This window comes from Castanea sativa, chromosome 6 (genome assembly GCF_040712315.1).
Source record: "Castanea sativa cultivar Marrone di Chiusa Pesio chromosome 6, ASM4071231v1".
In the NCBI taxonomy this organism is placed as follows: domain Eukaryota; kingdom Viridiplantae; phylum Streptophyta; class Magnoliopsida; order Fagales; family Fagaceae; genus Castanea; species Castanea sativa.
Genome location: NC_134018.1, coordinates 33,613,410 through 33,636,078, shown reverse-complemented (window position 1 = coordinate 33,636,078; position 22,669 = coordinate 33,613,410). Strand labels below are relative to the sequence as shown.

General features: G+C 34.1%; 1 protein-coding gene across 1 annotated transcript; it reads right to left on the bottom strand.

The window, feature by feature from the left end:
- Positions 1-1,938: 1,938 nt before the first annotated feature.
- Positions 1,939-4,014, bottom strand: LOC142638873 (scarecrow-like protein 32). Its single transcript, XM_075812941.1, has one exon. The coding sequence runs from the start codon at positions 3,847-3,849 to the stop codon at positions 2,371-2,373; it is 1,479 nt and encodes a 492-aa protein (XP_075669056.1). The 5' UTR covers positions 3,850-4,014; the 3' UTR covers positions 1,939-2,370.
- Between the last annotated feature and the right edge of the window lie 18,655 nt (positions 4,015-22,669).

The window sequence follows — 22,669 nt, the reverse complement described above, 5'->3', positions numbered from 1 at the left end:
ACTATATATTTTACATTTCATACTCACAAAAAAAAAAAAAAAATTATATATGGTTCCCCCTAAAGATAAATTCCTGGTTTCGCTACTGCATGTGTATCTTATCTCTTGAACAAGTTCTACTTTAATAGAAGAGGTCACTTAAAAAAAGGCTATTTCCCTATATAGTCTTTGAAAAACATTTATTTACCAAATAATTTTAAAATGTATTGCTAAGCAGAAGTCACTGGTTATATAAGGAATTAATCACTATAAGGCGAAGTAACTAAAAATTGCAAAAAAATCATTAATTATTTTGTTGTTGATTCAATTTGAAAGGATAAACATTAGTTTAAAAAGAAACAGTCCTTAGTAAATTATAGAACGGCAACTAAATTGTGAATTTTGTAAGCAAAATTCCTCCCGATTACGGTCACATTAGCCAAAGAAGTAGATTTCATTAGGGTAATAAAACTTTTTTTTAAGTACCACACTTAATTGGTCACATATAGAGATTGGGATATTGAACTTTACCTTCAGTTTGTCAAGATCAAAGCCAGATGACTCAGATGATATTCTTTTCTCCATTAATCTCGAAGAAATAAAATAAACATTTTTCCTTAAACCCAATCACTGGTAAAACAAAAATTATCACTCTAGAACCAAGGCAAAGAGCCAGATAATCAACTAACCAAGCAATTCTTCAATATTAAGGGCACGTTTGGTGTGTACATGTGCTGTAATAAGTCTTGTAATAGGTCTTGTAATAGAATAGTTGTTCATGTATAATAACCATTCACTTATTTGGTTGCATCTTTATTACAAGAAATTGTTATTTCTTAGTAATAGATATTCCTTAAATTTTGAAATAGATATATTTATTTCTAAAATAATTGTAATAGCTATTCTTTAATACATGTAACAAATTTTAAAATTAATGTATTTTTAAAAATATAAATTTTCGATATGTATCATTTGTTACAAACTTTTCTTAAGTAAAAACCAAACTTACGAATACAAATAATTATTTTATTATAACATCTTTTTTTTATTCCTAATAATATATAATAATTATTGTTTTGAAGGACTTAGGCTACTACGTAATATACGTTCAGTGTATCAAATATGCCCTAAAAGTTTTAGGTCTCACACATTTTTTCCTCACCTAGCTTATTCCTATTCTGCTGCAACATGCATACTACCAGATGCATCTTGTGATTTCCATTCTTCTTACCATTGTGTCTCGATAGGATTTAATCTCAAAGGGATTTCACAATGTTGTGATTTCATGTGCCATTGGTTTCGTGTTTGTCTCCGGTCTAATTAAGCTCGTTGATGGGTATGGATCAGTTGTGATTGGGTGTGAACTGGTATCAAAGAACTTGAAAGTGTTCATATGATTGTTTGAGGGTCATGTACAAAGCACGCAACTATTAAACTTAATATTTAGATAGATGCTGGAGTGTAATATACGAGGTTTGTTATAATTGGCATGGCGGTTATCACATTTGGGGTGAAATTATAAGCAATAATATAGTTCATGGTAGATTTTTGCGGTTGACCCATTTTTTTGAGCATATCAAAATTCAAATTAACTTACCCCTATCAAGAGTCAGTTTTAGCATCACTTGGTCTTAGGCCAAAATTCTCCACCTATCTGAAAATTTTGGATCCTATTTCCATTTTTTTATGCCATATCCACAATTTGGATACTAGAAATCTGTAGCGAGAATTGAGCATTGATGTTATTCTATTTCTAGGTTTTTGTTGATGGGTATGGATCGGTTGTGATTGGGTGTGAACTGGTATCAAATTAGGACTTTTGGACCTGTCTGAAAATTTTGGATCCTATTTCCATTTTTTTATGCCATATCTACGATTTACATACTGGAAATTTATAGCCAGAATTGAGCATCGGTGTTATTCGTTATGAGTTAAAGTCGACTCATTTATAAATTTTTATGTAAAACAAGGTTGTTGAAAATAACTGGTTATTTATGGACCGATAACCTATGTGATTATGAAAGGGTCAGTGAGTTACTTTCATTCTTCCTTGAAACAAGAACATGCATACATGGGGAAGAAAAGTGATAAAGATTTTGTCTCATACGTACAAAGACAATTATGTACAATTTATCTCTTTGCCCTTCATGTGAGCTTTGCTAGAGCTCCAGTACAAAGTAGGCATAGAAGTTATTCTCACAATGCTGCCGATTTTTCAATTTTTGTCTTGTGCCCATTTGCAGCCTTTTGACAAAGAGAAAAAAGCAACGTGTTTTGTCAGTGCCTCTTCATCATCTGGACCACTGAAGAAAACCCCAACCTCCATCTCAATGTAGGTCCAATTAAGCGACTTTTGTAGCATTTTGTTAGGACACTTCAGTCCACACCCGCTTAATCGTCCAACCCATTTGGGATCCAAGCCGTGGCAAAGACTGAGTTATGACCCTTCCATGTGAGGACCAACATATCTTCTTCCTTCTTCATGCCCCATCCACTGGCATGTTCATCAAGCAAGTCCTTCACTTCCTTCACAGTCTCTTCGCAGAACGGAATGCTTACCCAACCAGAGTTAGTCATTCTTTGGCACAATTTAATGCCAGACTCTAACCTCTCTATTCTTTGAAACCCTTCAAAACTAATAATGTTTTCAATTTTATGACCAATATCGGATTCATATTCCATCCTTTGGCAACTTTCTTTGGGCAAGAAAGTTTCCAAGGCATCAAAGGGTATCCATAGGTAATTAAAGCAAGTGGTAATTCTTGATGTGAGACTTGAAGCACTAAGATCAGAATCTTCATCAACTACCACTATAATTTGAGGGTTAAGGCTTTTAATTATATCTAGGAAAGTGTCTCTCAATGAAGCACCATGAGGACTCCCATTTTGCTCATCAGACAAATAACGTAGCCAGTGTTGGCAATTTATTACCAAAGCTTCATCATCCCTAAGGTTTAGAGTGGAAGGATTCAAATGGGCCAATAGAGATTCAAAGTGAAAACTAGGTGACTCTTTGCACTTAACTACTTCATCTAATGTAGATGGAGAGGATGAATTATCAAAGACACGAAATTCAAAAGGAACATCCCTAAACTTAGCAAAATTTCCCAAACGAAGGCCCACTTCTTCAGTTGATACATTAAGTAAAGGAGGGACCGGTGGCCTACTAGAGGGCACTGTGATTCGAAGTGAAGGAGGACCTTCTGGCCTTTTAGCCAGCGTGTCGATGAGAGTAGGCCATTGCATACAATGAGTGATGCTAAAATCTAAGATATGAACCCTTGGAAACCCTTGAATTGCATTCAAAATGGCACTATTTGATGCACAAAAGCCGAACCGATGCCAAGGGATTAGATCAACATACCCGGCTAGCTCGGTCACCGACATCAACCTCCTTTGAATGGTGCTGCTTCCATTAAAATTCATCGCTGTTGGGCAAACCCTAGAGGCCCTTGAGATTAGTGCCCTCAAAAACCAAGAAGCAAGCCTTTGGTTAGGGTCACCAACAGAAGAAGCAACATTGTTTAGCACCCACATAACTTGCTGAGCCAAAGTAACATCGTTGGTCTCTAGAGCACTCGCACAGTGAAGTAAAAGCTTTTCTAAACAAGCTCCATCAAGGCTTCCGAGACACCCATTAAGGGCACCTGAAAGAGGACTGTGAAGGGTGTTGTTGAAGAGATTAGGGTTTTTTAGAGAAACAGACGTGTTTCCTCTCAGTTCAGCTTTCATGGCTGCTATGTTTGGTAAATAATTGATGAAGAAAAAGTAGGAAAGAGTTAGGTTTCTGTTGATTGGACTTGCATGGCGGCCTTGGAAGTTCAGGGAAGAGAGGGAGGAACTATGTGGTCTTGTTTGTTTGACACGCATCCAGTGAATATTGGTGGGTGGGATATATTGAAAAGCTAGGGTTTTATCTAATTGTAGATTTGAATTCGCAGGTTCAAGAAAGATGAGGTCTTGGGAGTTGGAAGTCTATATGTACATGGCTTTTGTGTGTTAAACATTTATGTGCTTGAGAGAGAGAGAGAGAGAGAGAGAGAGAGTGAGAAAGTTAGACTCCTAGTTTTTTCTGGTAGCTACTTGAACCATATATATACTAGAGAAATGTCTCTGTTGAATGATTATCAAGATGGAATGAAGCCAAAAATTATACTAGTTAATTGAACCTTGAGTCCGTACTAGCTTGACAACTGTAGCTGGAGTTAGCAATAGTAAGCAAGTTTTCTCTTTTCAGGAATATTTCATTTTTTTTAATTATTAATTTAAGGATTCGATATTTTATGTATCAAGGAAATGCTATCATTTCTCTTACCATATATAGATTGTGGCACATACCCTGCATATTGTGAATCACAATATGCAGGGTATGTGTTAGAGAAATGCTGGATACATTTTACTCTGTTTGTCTTTAAGTTAAATTGACTAGGATTGTCTCATTGTTTTTGCAAAAGTTACTATGCCATTACAATTATGTTGTACTATTATAGGCTAATAAACTTTAATTTAACTGACCCATTACCTTTCTATAAGTGTTAATTTTAGATAAGACCACTGATACAAATCATTGGATATGCGTGTAACTTATCAATAAAAAAGAAAAATATATATACCGAAGTTCAACTGTTCAAGTCATGACAAAAGCTCAACTGAATGAGTTGAAGCAGCAAGGATACTGAGTCAACCCAGCCCTGTAATACAGATATACCTCTTGCTTGTTTGCATTGCTTTTATTTTATTTTTTTTCCTTGACGTATATATCCCTCATGCATTTTTGTTATTTAGCATTACTCAAAATTATCATTACTAAGTATCCATCGCTGTTTAGTTGGGTATGGATAGAGATTTTCTAAGCAAATGTGGCACGTTGCTAATTACTTCTGATAAGCTTCACTTTAAATAAACAAACTGATTATGGCAACTCTACAGAACAGAGGGTAGTGAGTAAGTTAAGATAGCTGTCTTAGCCGGCCACTCTTTTGTCGAATTTGTGCTCATAAATTGCGATTTGAGACAAAACAAATATCTTTTTTTTATTGGTGGGGGTAAAGAGACACAACCAATATTTCATTAATTAGTTTAATTAATTAATCTCTTTTTTTTACATGGAGTTTATTGATGATTGATAGCTACCCTTCATTCCCATCCTTCCACAGAAGAGATAGAATATGAGAGATCAACTTGGTTGCTTGTGCCATGTGATGCCACAATAAAAGACAAAATACACCTCCTCCCCCACAAGGACGAATTAATTAGGTTATTTCACTAAAATGTCACACCGCGTATTGAATAAAGACCGTAGAATATTTTCTACATATTTAACATGTCGTCTCCTTTCATCAATATCTCTTCCCACTCATTCATAAAAAAATAATAATAATAAATAAAAATAAAAATCTCTTCTCACAAACATTGTTTGGCGAACGTGGATTGGAATTATGAGATGTACTAAGATGGGGGAGGGGGGGACAACTTTTATTTATTATACTTGGAACTTGAAAATTTCTGTTCTTTTTTCATGTAGAGCAAATTGTAAAAGGAGATTTAGATGTTAATAAATTTTTGCTGAAAGTGTTTTAAAATATATTTGTACTTTAAAAAATGAGAACAATTATAAAAAGAAAATTTAAAATTTAAAAAACAGTATATAAAAACTAAAAAGTAAGAAAAAAAATAGTTTATAAACTAGTTTCAAACACCTAATTATTACACCAACTAGGAACTCTAGTCGGCGTAAAGAGATTACTCTTTCTCTTTGAAAAATATTGAACATATTACAAATTTTATAACATAATATTTAAAAAATTATTTAAAAATAAATATTATTGATGAATTCCAAAATCATTAAAAAAGAATGATAGATTTTTTTTTTCTTTTGTTGATTAATGTGTCGCATTAATTTATAAAGGTCATGAAATGAAATGTGTAGTATCCTTAACATTATTTTTTCCTAATTTTGCAAGCTAAAAAGGATAAATTTTATTTTATATTAAAAAAAAAAACACAACAAAAATGACATCCTATGCAGTTCGCAATTCTACCTGAAAATTTATATCAGGATTTCCTATTTGAAGTTATGTATCAATGCAAAATTACATGTTACAATTTGTTTAATTAAAGTGATGGTTTGCAAACTTGATCAACACACCAAGAAGGGGAAACAGAAAGAAAAAAAATTGATGGCAAATATATACTAGAAAAAAACTTTACCCAAAGGAAAAGTATACAGGAAGAAACAAGGGAGGCTTTTGAATCCTGATTTGAACCATCACTTGTTTAGTAACATTTCTTTTGAATCATTTGTTACTGCAAAGCTGTAGGTTTTGCTGCACATAAGACCTGTCTCAGTCACTTTACCATACAATCCAACGAAAATCTTGTGATTTAGATTGTACATTCCCTAATAGGTAAAAAGAAATTTTTTCTATGTTCGTGCTAGAGCCTTGTCTCCATGATTCGTACAATCATACAGAGTTTGTGCAAGTTTATATATGCAACTTCAGCATCTTCACTAATCCATTAGAGGATTATGTATCTTGATCATGTCTAAGACTGAAGATAAAGCACAATACAAAATGAAATAAGCGCCAAAAGTCTGTCTTCCATGCTGATATTTGCAGGCCCAATTGGCTAATCTAGTACGTAGATCCAGTAGTAACTCTCTAGCTGGCGTGAAGTTTTGTTTGTTTGAGTAAGAATCTTTTTTTCTTTTTATTTTTCTTTGGCTGAAGTTTAAGTAAGAATCGTAAGAATCACTACATGTGACCACAGATTCCTTTATCACAGTAAGTAGTCAGAATTCTTGGGTTAATCATTCCATTTATTAAAATAATAACCTTAAAACAAAATAGCAGTTCAACACTTCAACCAAACAAAAGAAAAATGAATTGTCCGCATTTATGCTTTATTCCAAACAGATCGAAAGCATGAAAAGAACAAGACCCAAAAACCTTGAACGCTTTTTTGTTTTCTTGTGGGGTTAAGTAAAGCAGATATTACTGAATAATTGGGGTGTCTATAATTGCATTATAAGATAATTCAGTTAGATAAAGACAGCACCTATGCCACGGAAAGCAGTGAGGGATTTTTTTTTTTTTTTTTTACTCGTTTAATTTGAGTCATGATATTAAGACATTAACTAAGCATAGTGATTTTCACCCAACTTTGGATCCAAAATCATAAGAATATTTATCCCTTTGTCGTTGATGATATAATTGGACAGGAAAAAAACAAGTCGTTCTTGCACCACTTCTATCATATATATGCCTACGTCGCCAAAGCTATGGTTAATTTTGAAGTTTAAATAATTGCTAAAGAAAGAAGCTGCCGAATTTATTTCAAGTTAAAGGGATATTAAGTATGCTTATGTACTTCTTAATATATATATATATATATATATATATATATATATATATATATATATATATATATATATATGCTTATGTACACTTCCGGAAGTTTTGAGAGGGGGTTTAGTTTCATGTTTTGGTACTATTTCCACATCCAGAGTGTCCTTTTCGATTTTCCTAAATTCCTTAAAGCTTCATATCTAATAAGCAAAGGCCTTTTGATTGTTACACGTTGTTAGAGATATATCAACCCAAATAATCAAGGCCCAAACTCAATCATCCTTGGTGTGCAAGTCAAGTCATACTTATTATAAATAAGTTAAGCCTATTATAAATAAGTTAATTATATTGGGTTTATTGTAATACGGGAATCTTCTCAAGCTTATCCAAACTCAAAGTTCCATCAATTTTCCACCTTGAGTCTGAAGGGGTGTTAGAGATATATTAACCCAAGTAATCAAAGCCTTAGCCCAATCATGCTTGGTGTTCAAGCCAAGACACATACTCGTATTGCAAATCTATTAACTGTGTTTAGTCTAGGATTAAGCTTATTATAAATAAGTCGTATTGGGTTCATTATAACATAATATTTGTACTTCACTCATATATCAAAGATGTAACATTTAGGAGCTTCTTCTATGGACGTAGATTGTTAAACCAAATTACGTAACTCTTTATGTGTTCTTGTATTACTCTATTTTATGCTTTCACTCACTACGATATTTCTCCATCTCCCACAATTATTTTAGCACACATCATGTGTAAAAAGTGGACATCAAACGTAAAGGTATTATGTGAAACTATAATTAGCCATAAAAATAAAAAAAACTTTGAGTGAGAGAATTTGTGACTCTAAATTTTTATTCATGTTTACTTTTCATACAAAAATAAATAAACAAAGTCCAATAATATTTTATGCCTCCATGACAGTTTTGAGCATGAATTTAATAGGAAACAAATTCACTTTCATCCATATATTTTATGAGATATTTTAATGGGTTAATTACATTGTCCTCCTTAACTATTGGGTCGTTGCCTAATCTTTTTTTTTTTTTTTTTTTTTTGAGAAGATGGTCATTGCCTAAACTATTGAATTGACTAATGTCCGCTTTGCTGTTAATTAAGACCCAACAAAATCTTTTGATTTCCCTTTATATTCCATTAGCAATCTCCCTCTTGTTGCGAGGGGAATTGCAAACGACATAGCCCATAGTTAAGGGAGAGAAAAGTATATTTAACGCTTTATTTTAAACAAATAAAATAAAAATTATTGTTTTTAAATCAATCCAAAACACGCCTCACGTACACCTATCGTAGATGACCATCACAAACCTGATCAAAATGAAATTGAATTGGATTAGCAAATAAGTTGACTCAATCAAGACTTAACGCCTTATTTTAAACAAATAAAATAAAAATTATTATTTTTAAATCAATCCAAAACATGCCTCACGTACACCTATCGTAGATGACCATCACAAACCTGATCAAAATGAAATTGAATTGGATTAGCAAATAAGCTGACTCAATCAAAACTAAAGGAGAAGCGTGGCATCCTCTTAGGGTTGATGGCTTGACCCATTTGTTTTGGTTGATTGATTTTGGGATTTCAAATTTAGATTTTTCATAACTAGTTTATAGTTATGTTTGTGAAAATGTCCAACTAAGTCACAGTAGTATAATTGTACATTCTCAGAAAATTGGTTGAGTCATTGTCATATAATGTTGCATAATGATTTGTTTTGTAGGTGTAAAAATATCATATTCAAGTAATAGCGGTATGAATGACTCAATAATTAAGGAGAGATAAATGTAATTAACCCTATTATTATTTTATTCGGTTGTGATGAAGTCATGATTTGATTTGATTAAGGAGGCCAAATTTATATGAATACACACACACGTATGTTAAGTGATATATTAATGAAAGGAAACTTTAAAAAAAAAAATGATATTCTTTCTATTTTGTTTATATGTTAAAAGTTTTCTTTTTCTTGGACATGAATAAGCCCTTTTTTAGATTTTGTTTTCAAAGTTAAAATTTCCCTTATGAATAGAATATTTTTGATAGTTAGATAGACATTGACTACAATTTATGCAAATCCATATTCTTATGTAATTATCTCCAAATTTTATTACTTCCACAAAAAAAATTGTAAAAAATAATAAATTATTATATAAAGTATTTGAGATTCTATATGATTTGAGATCACCTTACAATAAAGTTCTTCCCCCTTCTCCCTACTCCTTAGCTTCTTTAATTTCATCTTGTTTTTGTTTCTCCTTCATTTTCCTTTTATAGATTTTGAAATTTAAAAGATATTATAAATCTAAACAAAATTTCTTTTAATTTTTAGAATGAATCTTAATATGTAAAAGACATAAAAGTATATTGTTTATAATTATGATATAAAAGACGTGTATTACCCAAAAATACATTAAAAAAATCCACCAAAAAATAAGGGGGGGAGGGGAAATAGAGTTGGTTGGGGGGCCATTTTTGTCCCTTTTGATATGAATGATTTGAACTTTATATGAATGATAGAGCTTTAAAGAAGTACTGGAATTTACAAATGTATGTGTCACCATCCTACAAGCATAAGAAGGCCGATGCCTCTCTCTCATGGTTCCCATCCATGCGAGAAATTGGCTATATACCAAATAAATAAACGTTAGGTTTTAGTAAATTCTACGAAAATTCCATTACAAACTTCAACTAGTTGGGTTATAGCCCCCTTGCTATATCTCTAGGATATGTTTCCGGGGAAATGAGGTTGGGTGTGAGAGTTAAAAAATATTAAAAATGCGTTTTAAAGGTTCAAGTGATAGCTCAATAATGATGACATCTTTTTGGTGTCTCATGTATATCGTTCGAGTCTACCTCCCCTTCCCACTAGTTACAACTCAAAAAAATGAAAAAAAAATAAAATAAAAAAATTAGTTTTTCATTTTTGGTGGGCTAAGAGGCAATTGCCACTCCTCGACCTCCCTAGCTCCACTTACAATTTTGGTCTTTATGTTTTCATACATTTAATTTTAATCATTGAGTTTTGGGGCAAAGTTTCACTACAAAAATCCGGGGCTATCCTGGCGTTTTTAAACCATCAAGATAGCACCAAAAAGTGCCGATATAGCCTAAAATGGCCTATCCCAACGCTTTTTTTCCTTACGTTTTGTAGCGTTGCGCAACGAGTATGACAATAGATCTACCTAACGTACACCGGCAGTTTTAAAACCGCCGATATAGGTCCCAACGGTTTTGAGACCCTATCTCGACGCTTTTTTTCCCGGCATTTTGTAGCGATACACAACAAGTGTGGAAATAAGTCCACTTGACCTACACAAGCAATATAGGTCCCGGTGGTTTTGAGACCCTATTTCGGTGCTTTCTTTTAAGTGGTGGGAGATTCTTCATCAGTAGTTTCAAGATCTATATTGGCACTTTTTAAAAATGAAAATAACATCTGTTCGGGGGCCTTTTTCAGTTGTCCAGCCACATGTGGTCCGTTGGAGGGGTGACCTTACTAGGCCTGGGTTCTATTTGGGGAGTTGCGTTTGGAACTCAACATTAGGCTACGTGGTCCAACGGCTACCGGCGTATTTTTAAGCCTACAAAACCATTAAAGCCAAAGTCTAAGAATCACGATAATGGTCGAATAAATATATAATATGCATTTGATATGATAGCTTTGTTTAGTGGTTGTAATAACAGTTGAGATAAAGTAGTATTTATTTAGAAGTAAAGTAATCATGTACTCAATGACATAAATTTAAAGATATGGAAGCAAAGTCACTTATCTTTATATGGTTTATAGCTCCAGTTGTGTAGCATTAGTGAGTTGATAGGATTCCAGAAGAATGCCAGCGGTAGAGGCTAATTAAGCTTGCCCCTCTTATCATGTATTTAAATGAGTTTAAGCCTTGATTAATAGTTGTAATAGTAGTTGGAATAAAATAATATGTATTTAAATGTGAAGTAATCATGTATTCAATGATGTAAATTTAAAGATATGGAAGCAAAGTCACTTATCTCTGATGGTTTGCAGCCCTAGCTGTACAACTTCTATGAGTTGATAATATCCCAGCAGAGTGACCCCAGCGGTAGAGATGCAGTTTGCCAACTTCAAAATTGAGAGGGAAAAATAGGTGCAACTGGAGGGAGAGAGAGTATGTCCAGCTATGTGTAGGGGCTGGTTAAGTTTGCCCCTCTTATCATGCACTTAAATGAGTTTTCCCCTTAACAATGCTCTTTTAGTTGTTGTGAAGTTATGAATGCGTTGCCTTTCATGAGAAGTGCTTTTGTATGGAGTATTGGTGTCTTCTAAATGAAGAGCTTTACGTAAGATGGATTTGTGCCTTCCATGAGAAAGGCCTTGATATGAGATCTTGGTGCCTTCTAGGAGAAAGGCTTTAGCATTAGAAGTTTATGCCTTCCATGAGAAGGGTTTTTAGTATAAGTGTTTGATATCTCTTGACAAGCGTGGAGATGGTAAAAGATATAGATGTTTTGTGGGATGTAGTATTTGTAATATGTATGACACGTGGAAGTATGAGAGATATGGAGGTTAAAGATAGTAAAAATATGAGATTATAACCGCTGGGAAAGTGGTAGAGATTACTTTCCAAGAGGAAAGATTTTGTAAGAGAAAAACATGGAGATGTGTTTAAGCATTTGGAGATAGGAGCAGTAAGATAAACATATTTTCTAAATCTGGAGAGTGAGAGAATGAGTATAAGAGGGTAATAGTGTCGTACTATGGTTAACAAGGCTGTTGGGATTTTCTGTTGGGATGTATGAAGGCTTATGAAGGGCATTTATGAGCTAAGGGCTAAAGAGTTTCGTTCCTGATTTGGAAACTAAAACTCAGAACTTTATTAAGAGCTTCATAGGATAATTGGGGGGAGAGAGAATAGAAAAGTTTTTGAAAGAGTTGTTCTTCTCCCCATTGGTGTTCTCTTGAGGTGTTGATAGAGGGTTCTATTTAGCTGAGTTTAAGAAGGTATTTTTGCAAAGAATCTCAGTCAAAATTTGTCATAACTAGCAATGAATCTTCAGAGAATCCATCCTAAGATTTGGTCAAAAATTGTATGTTTAACTTTAAGATGTTCTTGTTGTTTTGGGTAAGAGCTACTTGGGAAAGAGCAGCAAAAAAGAAAGGTATTTGGCAAAAAAAAATAAAGTTACTTTAGTTGGTTTTGGTTTTAGCCAAATGTGAAAAATCAGTAATACTAAGGCTGTTGGGTCAATTGTTACAACTGTTCTGAAAAAGCTGTCTCAGCTGTCAGAAAAATCTGTGACAGCTATCATGAGACAGCTATCACTGCTATCATGAGACAGCTGTTGCATTGGGCAGAAGCAAATGAGGTCAACTAGGTGATTTCAGACTGCTGGAGAGGACATTCAGCATTTATTTTATGGATTTGGCCGAAAATGGTAAGATCTCTTTCAAGGGTACTTGCTATTTTGGATATAACAGCTGGTTGCTGGGATTTCAGCATTAAATGGCTAATGATATCACTTCAAGCCAGGTGTCAAATGCTGAATACATTGATGGGGTTCTACTGGAAATTAAATGTTTCCCTTTTCGGGTGTTTGTGTTTTTGGTGCAAGGTTCCATTACAACACATTTTTAGCAAGTAATAGAAGGATTGGTTGAAAGTTAATGAAGCTCTAGAGATCTAGTCAAGGTCTCATTATGCTGTGACATAATCTTGGTGAGCAAGAAGAGTATTTAATGCTCTGCTCTGGCAGCTGGCAGAGAAATGTATGGTCTGATTGTGGCAGACAAAAGCTGAGTATCAGAGATATCTTGAATATTTTGTATATAGTTGGAGATTAAAGATAGCCAATTAGATTAGGCCATGTGTTTGAGTTGAATTTTAGCTGAAAGTAGTAATAATATTTATGTAGAATAATATAATGAAGTTTCTAAATTTGTATAGCAACAGTTGGGGATTGAATGAACAGTTATTTGTTCAGCATTAAGATGGATGGAGATATTGAGTATTTGTCACATAATGAAAATTAAGTTTTAGGATAAGAGCAATGGGGAATCTTATCATTTTAAGTGCTATGTGATAAGAGATGTTTACCATATGTTACCCACTACACACGGACTCGTCAAAGTTCAGGGAGTTGGAGAATCTTTTATCAACTTTAAACTGCTGGAACTTTACTGAATGTACCTCTTGGCCCTCCAAACTACAACTCCCAAAATTTTCCCAAAGAGACTTATGAGCTTAAAGCATAAGTCGAAGATGAGATGACGTATCTCGGGTTTTGTTGTCATTTTGTGTAAATATGGGCTCTTGTTAAAGAAGCTGCTTGCTATGAGTGTAAGAAAGGTAATATGGGCTGTGAGTTTTGACTTAAGCCCGATCTTATGTTGATATTGATGTTGATGATGTCGTGGGGTTATGATCCCAATTGATGAAGAGGAAATGTAAACCATAAATCTGCCTCTTAAAGTAAGGATCTCGCGGGCCATGTGAGTCCAATCAATGTAGTTGAATGAGATATGAGCTTATTTTTGGCTTTAAAGAGATTTACCATGTGGCATAGATTGCCAATGAAGTAATGCCATGTGGGCTGAAAAAAGAGTCCTCAACAACAGCAGTTTTAAAACCGCCCCTATAGGGTAGGGAAATAGAAATACATTTTATACTAGTGGTTTCAAACCACTTTAATAGGTACTGCCTATGCTTGTGCTTTCGAAACTACCAGTATAGGTCATTTAAGGATATGGAAATAAACCTTATACCAACACTTTTAAAACGCTGTAATAGACCCTACCTATATTAGCAGTTTCAGAAACACCCCTACAGGGTATTTAGGAAAATAAAAATACATCATATACTAGTAGTTTTAAACCGCTATAATAGGTCCTGCCTATGCCTGCACTTTCAAAACCACTAGTATAGAGCATTCAAGGATATAGAAATAAGCCGTATACCAAAGTTTTTAAAACATCATAATAGGCTCTACCTATAGCAGCAGTTTCGAAAACACCACTACAGGGTAATCAACAAAATAGAACAATACCCTATTCTAGCGGTTTTAAAACCGCCGATATGTGTGTGTGTGTGTGTGTGTGTGTATATATATATATATATAATTTTTTATTTTAGGCACCTATAATAAACCCGTGATGTTTCCCTACAAATTGCTTTAATATCCTATAATATACATTTTCCAATCACCTATAATGTAATCAAAATACAATACCAGATACCAAAACAGATCCACTTTAAACCAACAAGCCAAATATATTTAATCACACCATATCAATAAATATATACCAAATAATGCATCCTAAATGTCTAGAATGTTATGCATAAAATAATACATCCCAAATATTTAGAATGTTATAAACATAATAATACATTCCAACCCAGTAGAATGTTATGCACAAAAGAATGCATTCTAATAGTCTAGAATGTTATGCATAAAAGAATACATTCCAATGGTCTAGAATGTTATAATAAAGTTTCCAACTATGACATATATACACACACACACACCAAATAATACGTCCCAAATGTTTAGAATATTATGAACAAAATAATACATTCCAACTAGGGGTGTTCGCGGTGCGATGCGGTTCAGTTTTGGATCATTTGTAGCACCGCACTTTGCGGCGCGGTTTAACTAAAACCATAACTGCACCGCACCTTATTTTTGCAGTCACATGTGCGGTGCAGTGTGGTACGGTGCGGTTTAAAGTTTAGCCAAAATCATAACCGCACCTCATTTTTACAGTCACATATACGGTGCGGTGAATAAGATGCGGTTTGAATGATTTGAAGTTGATATTTTTCGAATTTTGGGTTTTTCTACCCAGCCCAAAACTAATTTTTCCCTTTGTTTTAGTCCAAATTTTAAACTATTAAGCTAGTTTTTCTTTATTTTGGGCTGGCTTTCCTAATTATCACTTGCTAGAATTATGAAAATTTTTATTTTTTTTAAACTAGGGTTATTAAACTATTAATAATATATTTACTATTAAAAATATTAATATATAAAGAAGGTGCAGTGCGGTGCGGTTTGTGCGGTTTTCTTATTATAAAATCACAAACCGCACTGCACTATGCGGTGTGGTGCAGTACGGTGTAAAATTACTTGCGGTGCGGTGCAGTTATGTCATTTTGGGGGCGGTTTTGGTGCGGTTTTTGCGGTTTGGTGAACACCCCTAATTCCAACTGTGTAAAATGTTTTGCACAAAAGAATACATTTCAATTGTCTAGAATGTTATAATAAAGTTTCCAAATATGAGACGTGCGCGCGCGCGCGCACACACACACACACATATATATATCAAAGTTTGAAACTTTATTATAAATATCAAAATGTCCAACTAACTACTCCAAAATAAAGCCCACAATCTATGTCATCAACGTCTAGAATGTTATAATAAAGTTTTTAACTATGACATATATATATATATATCGAAGTTTGAATCTTTATTATAAATATCAAAATGTCCAACTAACTATTCCAAAATAAGGCCCACAATTTACATCATCGTCGCCTAATACCTGTCATTAGATGATAAGCATTGATCACATGGAGAATGGACATCAGTTGCCAAATCATCATCTCCGTCCTACAATATAATAAATGCACAATAGATTAGCTTATTTAACAACAACGTTAGTAGCTAAATGACACAATATCACTAGTCTATTACCAAATGAATACATTACATAACTACATGAATAACGTGGCACATGCACTTGAACACATATATATTTCTACTCAATTCTTCTTCTCCACAACCTGGTCTCAATAGTATAGTCTAGCTTCTTATTACTTTCTCAATTCTCAATTTCTTATCTTTAGTACTTAGTAAACACTTCAACAGAGATTGCACCTCTAAAATTTATCATGGCTTCTTTAGTTTCCACACACCTATTACTACAACTAGTTCTTGTAATCTCTTTCTTCCATTTCAACTTAGCAATAAGGAGGCTTGCTAGTTCAGCTAAAACCCAACAACCTTTACTCTTCCAATATCACAATGGTCCTCTTCTTACTAGAAAAATCTCCATCAATCCCAACAACCTTTATTCTTCCAATACCACAATGGCCCTCTTCTTACCGGAAAAATCTCCATCAATCTCTATTTAAGGCTATGTGTTGATATACAAGTCCAATCCTCTTTAAGGCTAATGTTCATTATAGTGCAAATATTATAACATTTAGTTATAAAAAATGTGGCTAATGGACTTCGAACTTTTTTACCTGTGAGATAGTAAACATTGGGTTCAATTGAGAAAACGTTTTCCTCATCAACATCACTTCAGTTTTCAAGGCATCAACATTATGGCATTTCTCCTTCAACTAAGCTATTTCAATAGTTATCTCCTTAATCCTTTGGTCTGTTGCAGTGGATGTCGATGGTGGCATACAGTTTTCTATGATCCTCATATGAGTGCCAGAAGGGGTTGGTCCAAAGCCTACCCCCCGAACACGGCCACCTCTCTCTAGACCCATGACTTGTGCAAATGCATCATCAGCTCACCATAAAACACCTCCCTCACTAGCCTCACTCTGCAACTGTGATCTAGCTACCAATAGCTCTTTCATCTTTGCCTAATATTCATAAATAACCAACACAATATATTAGCAACAATTATAATACCACACTTGACAACATGAGTTAGGTATAATATCTCCTAGGTACTTTCTATATAATACTTACAAAGTTTTTTGCCGCTTTTGCTGTAACAACAGTACCATCTTTGTGTGAATACACCACTTCATAAAAACTCTGCTCTCTCTATTGACTTTCGATTCATTTTTTCCTACAACATGGTCATTACATTCATTCAAATAGAGCAATGGTGTTGAAACACATTTCCTTCTTTAAATGCAAAATAATTTATGTTTTTTTTTTTTTGCATGTTAGTAATATATAAAATTTAGTTCTTACAAGGAGATCCACGGTCTAATCAAAGCTTCTGGATCCATAAGTATGTATCTCCTCCTACTTCTAATGGCGGGCTATGTTCGCTTTAGACAATTCCTACAAACATTTCAACAAAATTACAACCAATTACAAAAACAGTCTAATATATTCTTCAAGTCCACTGAATATAATACTTTTAAACATAGATCATATAAAAAGCAAAACATATCTAATACTGAAAATATTCATACCATGTCTGGCTTAGAAAACCAGTACTCCACTATGTGTGAAATTGATCAAGATCAACCTCTAACAATCTCAGCTTGAGTAAATCTTCCTTATCAAGGCCCTCCATGCAGTACTTCTCCTTGAAATAAGCTTTTTGGCTCCTCCACAGCTTCCCAATCCGTGACAAAGTCCACTTCCTCTGCTTGGCAGGTTTGATGCGGTTTGCAGGAATTATCCATTGCTCCTACTATGGATAAAGTTAAGTTAACACATGTCACATTTTCAACATAATAACGAACTTGCATAATACTTTGAACAAGTAATAAAGAAACCCCTTTTACCATTATTTTTTAGTGTAATACCTAAATGGCTGCCCAACATAGGTTCTTATATTGTTGCGGCACTAAAGGCCAATGAATGTAACTAATTGGGCACATTGATGGCATTCTAGCCAAAGTTCCTAACCATCTTGCCCAAGAACCAGTTTTTGGCCAATCGATTGACTTGTTTTATTTACTCTCAAGAAGAGTCTTTTCCTTGGGGGAAGTTTCCAAACATCATCAAACTTGTTAATTCCACGTTTTTTACGTACATTGTCCGCTCCAGCCACGGGTATGTCTTCAGTATCTATTAAACCACCAACAAGTTGTATCAAATTACAAAGTACTTATAATTTCAAACTATGAGATCATACAAAATAAAAAGAACCCAGTGGTTGTGTCTCATCATCACTCCTAAGGGAATGTCATCTATCTTCCTCAGTTGAAGGGGTTTCTTCAACTGCCTGGTCTTCATTGGATTCTACTTGTGAAGAGCATTCACCAACATAAACGAACTCAAACGGCTCTTCCTTCCCATTCATGTGTGCTATAACTTAACAATACAAATTTGATAGTTATAAAAAACATATATATACAAAGCAACTGTTGATCACATTGTCAAACTAGAAAAAAAAAACCAACATTATATGCTAGATAACAGCCTAAATACTCACAAACTGAACCAATTTAATTAGAAGGGGAAAAAATTCACAATACAATCCTCAAAACAAAATGAAATTGTATTACGTAATGCAATTAATTCACTAATTAATCTCCTTTACATGATTACTGATAGGCCAAAAATGTATTGACCCCTTGTAACGAATTAACCAATTAATTAGCCAAGTGAATTAATTAGGTTCAATTACATGCAATGAGCGTAGCAGCACAAACAAATCACCAAATAACTAAATGCAACGGAAATTAAATTTGACACGGCAATTTGTTTACGAATGGGGAAAACCTACATGGCAAAAACCTACATGGCAAAAACCTCACTGGGTGATTTTAAGGTCACCACTCCTGAGAATCCACTATTATCAAAACAAGCGGTTACAAGTAAAGGAATCCCAGTACCTTATACCAACGTACAGTTGAACCCTTACCCCAATACCCAATTGGACTTGTTTTGTAGTGACAATCTCTGCTTGTATTGCATGGCTCCCAGTACGTGACTAACCAAAAGATGTACGGATCCTAGTACGCAACTTGATCACCAACTTGAGAAAGATGTTGGCTACAAAGTTCTACTGTTCTTCAACAGATGAAGATCATGAAATTTCTTGGTCACAAAACCCTATGGTGTACAATCACAGCAGCTTCTTAAGAATTAAGGCAAACTAGGTTTCCAGTTACACTTGAGGAATTATGCTCTTGTGCAATTGTGCTCTTAGTTGTACAACCTGATACAACCCTTAAAATAATCCTTATATATGTTTAGGGTTGTGAGAAAATAAAGCTCAAATACATACTCACGAATTGGATGAAAATCAGTCCAGAAAAACTGAGTTTCATAAACCTCGACAGATAGCCATCTATTGAGCTAACTGTCGAGTTTTAAAATTCAGCACTTCATTACTTGGTTCTTGGACAAACTTGCATGGCTTCAATACTTGGACTTGAACTCTTATTCTTTGAAGTATTAAACACATCCTAGATCTATCCAATTAATGTGCATTTTGTCAAATAATTAGCCAATACATAAAATGTTGACATATGTTCCTAACATCCAATCACATATAGAATCTAAGGGTCGGTGGATCGGTGACAGAGAGAGAGGGAGAGTGAGAGAGAGTGAGGTCTAATTTTTTGTTTTTTTTGTGCTTGAGAGCGATGAGAGTGAGAGAGAGTGTGTGTGTGTTTAGTTTAAGTGTGATGAGAGTGCGATACCAAAAGTTTAGTGGGAACCCGAATTGTTTGAGTAGGAACCTGAAATATTTTTTGCCGCAAAATTTAGGCTTATTGTGGTGGTTTCAAAACCGTTGCAATAAGAAAGTAGTAGATAAAGACCTATTGCAGCAGTTTTGAAACCATCGTAATAGGTAACCACTAAGTGCTATTACGAAAGTTTCTAAAATGCTACAATAGGTTTTGATGATGCAAGGAAAATCAGTGGGCTGGATGCTTCAGACTTGAAAGGACCACTTGCTTTCTTGATGGCCTGAAAAACAAAGGAAAGCAATCAAAGGTGACCGGGATCGCCGGCCAAAAACCCTCCGATGGCGAAGTTAGTTTTCTCTCTATATTTTTGGAGTTCCAACTTTTTGGGAGTAGTCAAAACGTACCTTTCATTGGTCTGAACGAGTGTTTATATAGTGTCCTAGGAGCAGTTATTGGAATTGTAACCTCTCCTGGATTTGAGGAGGTCGGGGGTTCATGGATAACTTCTACAACCGTTTAGGAGTTATATCTTCTCATACAACAGTCACTGGAAGTTATGCGTAAGTCACGGAGTGGTAAAATGTACTTAGTAATTCCCAAGTGTAAAGGTCTCATCCAGGGGTCTTTATGTGGACGAATTCCTTCAGGACGGGGATGTGCGCCTCCCTTGGACGAGTGATGTAGGTTTGTTTTCGTCCAAGGACGACCATGCGCGTTAGACTCGTCTTGATGCTACCTTCTAGACGGCTGCTGGTGTGATGACCATGGACAGTCTGAGTATCTTCATCCCTATCAGGTTTTAATAATGCAATGGGCTATTACGGCAGTATACAAATCACCGTAATAGCCCTTCAAATTTTTTTTTATTTTAGAATACTAAGTATTATTGTCCTATATAAATTAATTTTTATATCCTTAAATTACGTGATCTAAAAACTGGAATATTATTAAATCTGAAATTACACACGTGTTAGCACTTTTGAAATTACAAGTACAATTTGTAATTACAACACTTTTGAAATTACAAGTACAATTTGGATATTTTTTGTTGTGGCCCATGGGTATATTGTATCAAGAAAAAAAAATATTGTGTATTGGCTCCAAGCATTTGGATTACTTCAAATAGAAGGACTATTTTATATATTTAATCAAATTATAACCACATAAAACATGAATTTTTTTTTTAAACAAGGCGGCAAGCAGAATTAACAACTAAGTGAAATTTTTTTGCAATATATCATATATTGCCAACAATATTCTCATGAAAAATATATTGCCTATACAATATTCCAATGGGATCTATGCCAACATAAACTCAAAAGCCAAGTCCTCAACAACAACAATGGCAACAACGTAGCAGTTGCAGCAATGGGGCAACATGATTAGTGGACTCAATCCTCCACCTACTCCATATCAGACCATTCCAAAATTATACCTTCCAAACCTTTATAAAAAAAAAAAAAAAAAAAAAACCAAAATACCCCCTAAACCTAAAAAACGCCAAGATACCCCCCCCCCCAAAACCTAAAAAATGCTTGAAATACCCCAAAAAATTAAAAAATGACCAAAATACCCCTAAAACCTGAAAATGACCGAAAATACCCCCTAAGCCTAAAATAATGACCAAAAAACACCCTAAACTTAAAAAATGACCAAAATACCCTCGAAACTAAAAAAATGACCGAAATACCCCTAAAAACTAAAAAATGACCAAAAACAACCCCTGAAAACTTAAAAATGACCAAAATACCCCCTAAGCCTAAAAAAATGACCAAAATACCCCTGAAATCTAAAGAATGACCGAAATAACCTCGAAATCTAAATAATAACTGAAACACTCTCGAAACCTAAAAATGACCGATATAGCCCTAAAAACTAAAAAATGACCAAAATACCCTTGAAACCTAAAATGTGACCAAAATACCCTCAGTCATTTTTTAGATTTATGAGGTTTTGGTCAATTTTTAAGTTTTGAGGGTATTTCGATCATTTTTTTACATTTCATGGTGATTTGGTTCATATTTAGGTTTAGGGAGTATTTCGGTCATTTTTTAGGTTTCGAAGGTATTTCTCTCTTTTTTTCCTATTTCAGGGGTATTTTAGTCATTTTTTATGTTTAGATGATATTTTGGTCACTTTTTAGGTTTCATGAGTGTATCAGTCATTTTTTAGGTTTTAGTGGTATTTCATACATTTTTATGTTTAGGGGGTATTTCAGTCATTTTTTAGGTTTACGGGATATTTTGGTCTTTTTTAGGCATCAAGGGTATTTTTTATCTTTCTTAGGCATCGAGGGTATTTTGGTCATTTTTTAGGTTTCGGGGGTATTTTGATCATTTTCTAGGTTTTGGGAGTATTTCAGTTATTTTCTAGGTTTAGGAGGTATTTTGGTAAATTTTAGGAAAAGCCTCAGAAAACGCGCGTGAGCACATGCTCAAATGCTTGTCCTATTTAAAAGAGATATTAGTACTGAGGCAACTAAACAGGTGCCCCAATTATATGTACTTCTCAAATATTTGTTGGTTTTATTTGCAAATTTGTTTGAAAGTAAATTAATGACTTTTAATTTTAGAAACAGGTGAGGCTGGGCCATCCTAAAATGGAATAGAGGAAAAACAAACAGCTAGAATAAGTTATTTAAAAAATAAAAATTCTAATTTAAAACCTAAAGTGGCGGTTTTAAAACCGCCGGAATAGGTATCTAAATGAGTAAGTCTACAGTGGCAGTTTTAAAACTGCTAGAATAGGTGATATTACAAAGTTTTAAAAAATTAGAAATAATAATTCTTATTTATGCCCTATAACGGCGGTTTCTAAACCACCAAAATAGGTATGCAAAACAAAGAAGCCTATAACAATGGTTTTGAAACCGCTGGAATAGGTATTCGAAATGAAGAAGTCTATAGTGGCAGTTTTAAAACCGCCAAAATAGGTTTTACATATAAAGAACCTTAAAGAGGCGGTTTTAAAACTGCCGAAATAGGTATTCCAATTGAAGAAGTCT